Below are 10,000 nucleotides of genomic sequence, written 5' to 3' on the forward strand. Positions count from 1 at the left end.
ACTACACACCATCACCAACACACACCACCACTCACACCATCACCAACACCAACACAACTCACCACCACCACCACCACACCATCACCATCACCAACACAACCCACCACCATCACCACCACACCATCACCATCACCATCACCATCACCAACACAACCACCACTACACACCATCACCAACACCAACACAACTCACCACCACCACCACCACCACACCATCACCATCACCAACACAACTCCACCACACCACCACCACCACTACACACCATCACCAACACCAACACAACTCACCACCACCACCACCACACCATCACCACCACCAACACAACTCACCACCACCAACACAACTCACCACCACCACCACTACCACTACACACCATCACCAACACTGAGAGATGTGATGATGAATATTTTCCTTCGCCAGTACGACAACCATCATCGTCTGGCTTTCTCCTTTCCTCTCACCCCCCACCCCCTTCACGTCCCTAATGTCTTAAGTCTTAGGATGCAATGCTAAACGATTCGTTGTCTTTTTTCTTTTCGCTCGCATCATGTTGATTTAAGAACGGGAGAGAAAATAAGTGAATGGTCTCTCCTTCTTCTCCTTCATACAAGACTTTCCTGTTATGTTCCCAGATTGACATTGAGAAATATAGAATTCCTCCATATAAACCTGGCTAAATATATACATTCTGAATATATATATAAATTGTAAATATATATAAATAAGAATGTATATAGACATTTTATACCTGTTATATTATACTTTAATTAAATGTTTATAGTAAAACCTTAATTTATATAGAAATGTATATATTTAATGAAGGGTTGAATTTAATATCAGGATTCATAATATAATTTGATCAATATTATAAGTATTATGTAATGTTATTTTGAACTGCAGAGTATTATAGGGAGTGTAATGGAGAGGTGAATATTATAGAGAGCATTAGAGAGAGTATTATTAAGCTATCATTATAACGCTTTTGAAACACACCTGCATGATAGAGTCAATTAACCTGTATTGACTCTCATTTAATATTTTACAGGTAGAGTGAGAAGAGAGAGAGAGAGAAGAAGAGAGAGAGAAGTGTTTAACAGAGAATGGAAAAGCGATGGAGGAAAAGGAAAGGAGACAACAAGTTACACACACGCACACACACACACACACACACACACACACACACACACACACACACACACACACACACACACACACACACACACACACACACACACACACACACACACACACACACACACACACACACACACACACACACACACACACACACACACACACACACAGGTGACAAGATAATAACTTAGGTCATTTTTCTAATTAGTTTTCAAACATTAGCTCCTTTATAACCCTGTACTATGGGTCTCTGCTTAACCCTCACATACCAGGGTGATAGGGGCTTAAATCACCCAATTGGCTCCTGAGGTAGTTAAAGAAATTGAGGTCTTAACACTGTGACCAACTAGTTAGTTACGTTGCTGCCTTAGGTAGTTAGAAGGGGTTGATAGGTTAGATAGGTTGGGTTGGAAGTTAGGTTAGGTTAGGGTTGGGTTGGTTAGGTTAGGTATGTTAGGTTAGGTTAGTGGTAGGTTAGGTTGAAGAAGGGTAGGTGTTAGCGTTACGTTAGGTCCACCAGCCTTGTAAAACACATAAATATAAATACCCGGTCCTTAGCAGTCGAGTTCGTGGTACTTATCCAACATTAACTATTTTATGGCCGCTTCACCCTCCTTCCTCCTTACCAGTTCGTGACCTGAAGTTCATCTGACCTCCAAGAGCCTCCAGGTCACTGTTAAAGAGGCTATAAATACTCTTTGACAACGTGACCTGGAATTAAAATACTACTTTTTTCTTTAACTTAATTTGGGTGATATATAGTAGCCAGTAGTATGTATGTATGTATGTATGTATGTATGTATGTATGTATGTATGTATGTATGTATGTATGTATGTATGTATGTATGTATGCAGAAAACAGTCCACACATCACACTGTCAACTTCAACTGTACGTTTGAGTTACTTCCATCGTGTTCTGAGTGACTGTTAGTGACTGGAAGGTTATAAAAGACTGTTGGTTACTTATTGACTGTTTTTATTATGTATTGATAAGCTATTGAGGAGTGGATGTGGGTTTAAGAAATTCTCTGATTGGTTAGTTAGGTAAGGTCTCTGATTGGTCAGTATATGATGCTCTCTAATTGGCCAGAAAATCAAGTTCTCTGAGTGGTCATTATGTTAAGCTCTCTGAGTGGCCAGTAAATCAAGCTCTCTGATTGGCTGATGGTAATAAACACAGGTACACAATATAATAACATCAGCAAGTCGCCATTTAATCAAACTACGTAATTATGTCCCAGATAATTACGTTTGTAGTGATTAATTCTCAGATTATAACGTAACACCTGACGTAGATATAAGGTGACTCATTTTATAATATAAAGGTTTAGGTGTCAGGTGATTAATTAGTCTCAGGTGGACATCAACAAGACCAATGGTTTTACGGGTGGTGGGTGGAGAGGAGGAGGAGGAGGAGGAGAGGAGGAGGATTGATTTAGGAAGAATGGAGGATGGGGAGGAAGGATTGATTTAGGGAATAAGGAGGAGGAGGAAGGAGAAGGGAAAGAGGAGCAGGAGAAGGAAAAAAAAGAGTAATAGGTAGAAAAACAGAGTCCCATCACCCACATTATACCTTCACAACATTTTACTAAGAGACACCAGCCTCACCCATTAAGGTAAGTCCATTTAAAGGGGTTAACTTAAGGGGTCAATTTAAGGGCAATAATTTAAGGGGTCAACTTAAGGGGTCAATTTAAGGGTCAACTGTCAACAAGGATCAATTTAATCAACTTAAATAATTTAAGGGTCAACATAATTTAAGGGTCAATTTAAGGGTCAATTTAAGTAAACTTAACAATAAGGTCAACTTAGGGGTCAATTTAATAATTTAAAACAAGGGTCAATTTAAAGTAATTTTATGAAATACTCAAGTCCAGACGAAATACTCATAGCAACAGAGCGCCATTATTTCCTTTATATTTTAAGTCCAATTTCCTGTCAAACCAGAGCACTTTAGGCTTGCAATGACCCCCTATCGATAATGTCTTTTAATCTCCGTAATCTGAATTTCATTATATTCGGACATCAAGGTTTTAATGGAGGGTGGGTGAGGGGTGAGGGGAGGTGAGGGGAGGTGACGAGGGGAGGATGAGGGGGATGGGTGAGGGGTAGGATGAGGATAGTGAGGGAGAGGTGAGGGGGTGATGGCAGGAGAGGAGGAAGGGGTGATTGAAGGGTGAGGGGGGTGATAGTGATTGAAGGAGGGAGGAAGGTGAAGGGACAGTGAGGGAGGGGTGAGGGACAGGGGTGAGGGGAGGAGGATGAGGGTAATTACACTTGAAACTCAGTGATAGATTGTCCCAGGAACACCATTATGCCTCTATGGAATGCTGTGTGTGTGTGTGTGTGTGTGTGTGTGTGTGTGTGTGTGTGTGTGTGTGTGTGTGTGTGTGTGTGTGTGTGTGTGTGTGTGTGTGTGTGTGTGTGTGTGTGTGTGTGTGTGTGTGTGTGTGTGTGTGTGTGTGTGTGTGTGTGTGTGTGTGTGTGTGTGTGTGTGTGTGTGTGTGTGTGTGTGTGTGTGTGTGTGTGTGTGTGTGTGTGTGTGTGTGTGTGTACGTTTATGTGTGCGTGTATGTATGTTTCTAAAATGGTGGTAAGTGAAGGATATTTACACTGTATTTACTCACCCTAAAATTAGTGTCATGTCATTTTTTGTTTAAATATTTTGTAAAGAAACCAAAAGTAATACTGTTTATTTTCATGTCATGTCAACTCTGAAACCCCTGACATGACAGTGAAACAGGTCAGTACATTTCATTCACTCAGGTACATTAAAACTTTGAGTCAGAGTTAATTCTTTTTTTTTATACATTGAAAACCTCCCAAAAATGTCGACTTTAAAACAGTGATTTGGAAATAATCTTGAAACATTTTTTCCCTAATCCTTTGAATCCACTATTTTTACGTCCTCTCTCCTCTCTCTCACAGCCACACACACACACAATCTCTTTCATCTCTTTCACCTCTTCACCCTTCTTCCTTCTCCTCTTCTTCCCCTTTCACCTCCTCCTCCTCCTCCTCCTCCTCCTCCTCCTCCTCCTCCTTTCCATCCCCTCCTCCTAATCCAAACAGAATATTGCAATTACGTATCACTATCCTCCCTCTCCCTCCCCCCCTCTCCCCTCTCCTCTCGCCCTCCCCTCACCATCCACCTTCCCGTCTATCTCATCTCCCTCCTTCCCTATTTCTTCTACCTTCTTCTCCCTCCCACTTTTCCTCTTCCCTCCCTCCTTACGCTCTCCTTCCCTCCCTCCTTCCTCGCTCCTTCCTTTCTTCCTTCCCTCCTCCCTTACCCTCCCTCACTCCAGCATTTATCCTGGTCGAGTCAGTAATCATTAAGAATTTGTAAGATTCCTGGAATTTTTTAGGTTCAGAGAGAAAATTACATGTCTCTCTCTCTCACACACACACACACACACACACACACACACACACACACACACACACACACACACACACACACACACACACACACACACACACACAAATTACAAGTTCCAGGCAAGATGTACTGTTCAATTCCATCCCATTCGCCTTCCTCGATTTTCAATTACCTTACATAAGACATAATTATACGAGCTGGCTAAATATCTGATTAGACACTCGAGATTATACACCTATAACTATGTCTACTAATTTATTGTGTTCTATTAACCTATATCTGTATGTGTGTTTGTAATAAGATTCGATTTACGTTTCATGGTTCAATTTACGTTGTGTGTTCGTTTTACGTTCTGAGTCGAATCAATTTACGTCTCAGGGGGTTCAATTTACGTTCCATTGGTGTTCGTTTTACGTTCTGGTGATTCGATTTACGTTCCAGCACAACAAACATGGGATTAACAACCCTGTTTATCTAAATTATTTTGGGTGTATAAACATAGTAACGTGTTTGTTGTTTTGTCTTCAGTGATTGTTTGTGTTGATCAGTACAGTAACACTAATAATAATGATAACAATATAATATTACTACTACTACTACTACTAATAATAATAATAATAATAATAATAATAATAATAGTAGTAATAAAGCAAAGACAGAGACAGAGAACGTGAGAGAGAAGGGAGAATGGGAAGGAGAGGTAGAGGAAGAGAGAGAGAGAGAGAGAGAGAGAGAGAGAGAGAGAGAGAGAGAGAGAGAGAGAGAGAGAGAGACTTAATTCTTAATAGTCAGTTACATGCTATCATTTGTTGTACTCAGGGAGGAGATAGACAGAGATAAATTAGAGACAGGGGGAAAATAGAGAGATAGTGAGAGAGATGAGTAGATGGAGAAAGAGAGGGATAAAGAGAAAGATTAAGTGAGAGGGGAAGAGAAAGGGAGAATAAGAGAAAAAAATATATATATACAGAGAAAGAGAAACAAAAAAAAATGAGATATAAATGAATGGATAGAATGAGAGAAAGAGAGAGAGAGAGAGAGAAACATGGAGAAATAGAGATAGAAAAAGAAAAAGAGAGATAGAGTGAGATAAGGAGAGAAATAAAGAAAGAGAATTATACCGAGAGAGAAAGAGATATAGAAAGAGAGAAAGAGAGCGAGAGAAATAGGGAAGATAAAAAGAGCAAAAGAGAGAGGTTAGAGTTAGAGAAAGCTAGCAAGAGCGAAAGATAGAGAGAGAAGAGAGAGATAAAGAGAAAGAGAGCAAAATATAGATAGAAAGGGAGAGAGAGAGAGAGAGAAGTGAGCGCAACGAAGCAAGTTTCCTGAGTGTGTGTTGATAATACTTGCCCAAGTTGGGATAAGTTCTGTTCTGTGATACGATGGAACTTATGGTGTCAAGACCCCTCCAGGTGTAGAGTATTGTCAGCTTAGTGGAGAGAGAGAGAGGCAGTGACAGAGGGGGGTAAGAGCAAAGGCAGTAAGGAGAGATAGAGATAGTGAGAGAGGGTGAGAGAGAGAGCAGGTGAGAGAGAGAGAGAGGGGGGCAGTGGACAGAGGGTAAGTAAGAGCAAAGGCAGTAAGGAGATAGTGAGAGAGAGGTATGAGAGAGAGAGCAGGAGAGAGAGAGAGAGAAACAGTGAGAGAGAGAGAGGGGGGGTGACAGAGGGTAAGTAAGAGCAAAGGTAAGGGAGAGATAGAGATAGTGAGAGAGTGTGGAGAGAGAGAGCAGGAGAGAGAGAGAGGGGGGCAGTGACAGAGGGTAAGTAAGAGCAAAGGCAGTAAGGGAGAGATAGTGAGAGAGAGGCGTGAGAGAGAGAGACAGATGAGAGAGAGAGAGAGAGAACAGTGAGAGAGAGAGAGAGGGGGGGGCAGTGACAGAGGGTAAGTAAGAGCAAAGGCAGGAGAGATAGTGAGAGGAGAGTGTGAGAGAGAGAGCAGGTGGAGAGAGAGAGAGAACAGTGACAGAGAGAGAGAGAGTGTGAAAGAGAGAGATAGGCTGTTGGGAGAGAGAAAGAGGGAGAGAGAGAGAGAGAGAGAGAGAGAGAGACATACACTACAGGGAGGTCTTAAATCCCATCAAAGGACTCACTATATCCAGATTAAAGACCTTGCCAGTCTCTCCTCTTTAAAAGGGTCTTAGGGAGACTTAACTAAGAACATATGCAAATTAAAGTCTTCCTTACAACCACATAACTAGGTTTATTATCAGATGTAAGAGTGCCAAGAAAAACATGTATATATATATCTATCCCTTGTTTCGAGGTTGGTTGTGCTAGGTTAGGTTTGGTTAGGTTAGGTTAGTTAGGGTTAGGTTAGGTTAGGGTTAGTTAGGTTTGTTAGGTTAGGTTAGGTTTGGTTAGGTTTGCTAGGGTTTGGTTAGGTTCTTGTTAGGTTTGGTTAAGGTTTGTTAGGTTTGCTAGGGTTGGTTAGTTTGGTTAGGTTTGGTTAGGTTTGGTTAGGCTTGGTTAGGTTTTGGGTTAGGTTAGGTTAGGTTTGGTTAGGTTTAAGAGTTTGGTTTGTTGTTAGGTTTGGTTAGGGTTTGTTAGGTTTGGTTAGGTTTGGTTAGGGTTAGGTTTAAGTTAAGAGGTGTCTGTGTGTAGGGGTGTGGGACGGAGAGAGGATGGAAGGGAGGATAGAGGGGAGGAGGGTGGGAAGGGGAAAAGATGGAGGAGGAGACAGAGAAAGAAAGGATGGGAGGAGGGAGAGAAGAGAATCAGAGTGGAGGGAAAGAGAGAGAAAAAATAGAAAACAGAGAGAGGAATGTGGAGGAGTGTAAAGGCAAGAAATATACACACACACACACACACACACACACACACACACACACACACACACACACACACACACACACACACACACACACACACACACACACACACACACACACACACACACACACACACACTAAAATACTCCACCCCTTAAAAAAGAGCAAATAACCCCACAAATTAAAAAAAGCAAAACAAAATTACAAAACCCCAAAAAAAACAACAAAAACAAGATTAAAATACAAAAAAACACAAAATTAAAACAAAACAAAAACAAAAACACAAATAAAACCCCCATAAACCACCACACAAACAAACAGAGATTAAATAAAAGTACAGAAAAGAGTTAAAGACTAAAACCATGTCAGAACTGGTAGGAGAAGATTACCCCTGGTGCATATGTTGAATAATAAGAGGTGTACCGGGAAGGCCAAGCTAACTACCTAAAATAACTGCATCTGGAACTGACTTACATTATGTGTCAAGACGGCGTGAAAATGTCGTGAAAGTGGAGACATAATGTGGCTTAATTTTCCAACCACACACCAAAACAAAACAAAACATACATACATACATACATACATACATACATACATACATACATACATACATACATACATACATACATACATACATACATACATACATACATACATACATACATACATACCATATATACATACACACATACATACATACATACATACATACATACATACATACATACATGCATATATACATACATACATATATACATTCTGGAATTACTAAAGCAATGATTCCCCTAAAGACATTGCTAAGTCCTGATGTAGTGAACGAATATTTAAATTAGAATCTATAATACTTCCTTCCTCTGTCTGTCTGTCTGTCTGTCTGTCTGTCTGCCTGTCTGTCTGTCTGTCTGTCTGTCTGTCTGTCTGTCTGTCTGTCTGTCTGTCTGTCTGTCTGTCTGTCTGTCTGTCTGTCTGTCTGTCATGTTATTTACATATCTCTCTTTCTTCACCCTAAACATCCAACAAACCATATCTCTCTCTCTCTCTTCTTTCTTCTCTCTCTTCTTCTATCTATCTATCTATCTATCTATCTATCTATCTATCTATCTATCAATGTCTGACTGTCTATCTGTATTAAAATCATAAATAAAAAATTGTCTTAGAAATATATTTTTTGGTTATATAAATTCGTTTTCTCATATAAATTAATTTTGTCTCATAAATAAGCTTAACTCTTAGAATACATGACAATGTTTTGGTGGTAGTTACAGGGATTAGCATAATATAGTTCATATTAAGGTGATTTACTGTTATTTTCATAGTAATTGTATTATCATTCTGCATAATATGTTTCAGAGAGAGAGAGAGAGAGAGAGAGAGAGAGAGAGAGAGAGAGAAAAGAAAGAAAAAAAAAAAAAAAAAAAAAAAAAAAAAAAAAAAGAGAGAGAGAGAGAGAGAGAGAGAGAGAGAGAGAGAGGTACATTTTAAAATACCACTTTTATCACATTCATTCGCTCACATAAATAAAGAAATTCATGTCATTTTTCCCTCTTTCTCTCTTAATTAGTGATCATTAATTAAGTAAAAATAATGATAATGATGCTAATAAGGCATCTTTTTTAATTAGTTGTCATCTACGTAGCGTAAATATAACTGCACTTCATTATGGGGATCAGCTTGTTAAGGGGTAGTTAACGAGCCAATTAATTTGCAATGGTTTTTACAATGACCTGTGAAGTGACTTGACCTAAGGTGAAAATTTGTAAAAAACAAACAAAAAAGAAAACAAAAAAAAAAAAAATGTAAACAGGTAATATAAATCATTTACTGAGTTGATCTAAGATGTAAAATGTAAAAAAAAAACAATAACAACCATTTAATAACTTAACGTGTAAAAAAAAATAAAAAAATAATAACTTGTAAAAAAGGTAACAATAAGAATAACGTCTGTGTTTTTCTTTGAGAGAGATGCGACCTTCGTTGACCACACCTCGACAAAACCTGACAGTGGCGGCGGGAAGGAGAGCCCGGCTTATCTGCGTCGTGGAGAACCTGGCTAATTATAAGGTGAGTCTAGGTGTTGTGAGAGAGTGACAGAGAGAAAGGAGGTAGAAGAGAGAGAGAAAGAAAAAAGAGATATAGAGAAAAAAGAGACAGACAGATAGATATTTTCTTCCCTTAATGAGCTCTCTCTCTCTCTCTCTCTCCCCTCTCTATATATATATATATATATATATATATATATATATATATATATATATATATATATATATATATATATATATATATAAACACATCTCTCCTTTCTCTAACTGTCTCAGGTATTGGACGGTGAGGCAGGTGTCCATATTAGTCGAGGAAGGTTGTCAGAGAGCTGTCTATAGCTGTCGCGAGGAGAGAAAGAGCTGTCATCCAAGTGCTGGGTGGTGTGTGAGAGAGAGATAGTTGATGGAGAATAGAGAGATAGAGATAGTTGATGGAGAATAGAGATAGAGATAGTTGATGGAGAATTTTAAATACCGAGAGAGACAGAGACTGAGACAGAGAGATATTGAGATACATAGAGTAAAAGAATGAGAAATAAAAACTAATGAGAGATAACTATTATATTTATTTACAATTTATTCATTTATTGATATGTTTATTAACTTATACATTTATTTCTTCATTTATTATATCTGTATGTCTGTCTGTCTGTCTGTCTGTCTGTCTGTGTCTG

General features: G+C 39.1%; 1 protein-coding gene across 1 annotated transcript in view; it reads left to right on the plus strand.

Moving 5' to 3' along the window:
• LOC121863629 overlaps window positions 1-10,000 on the plus strand; it is a 56,220-nt gene that overhangs the window by 17,638 nt on the left and 28,582 nt on the right. The window contains exon 2 of the mRNA XM_042362386.1: window positions 9,248-9,348. Within this exon, the coding sequence (XP_042218320.1) occupies window positions 9,248-9,348 (101 nt within the window). The remainder of the gene's footprint in view (window positions 1-9,247; window positions 9,349-10,000) is intronic.

This window comes from Homarus americanus, unplaced genomic scaffold, assembly GCF_018991925.1.
Source record: "Homarus americanus isolate GMGI-L3 unplaced genomic scaffold, GMGI_Hamer_2.0 scaffold40248, whole genome shotgun sequence".
NCBI lineage: Eukaryota > Metazoa > Arthropoda > Malacostraca > Decapoda > Nephropidae > Homarus > Homarus americanus.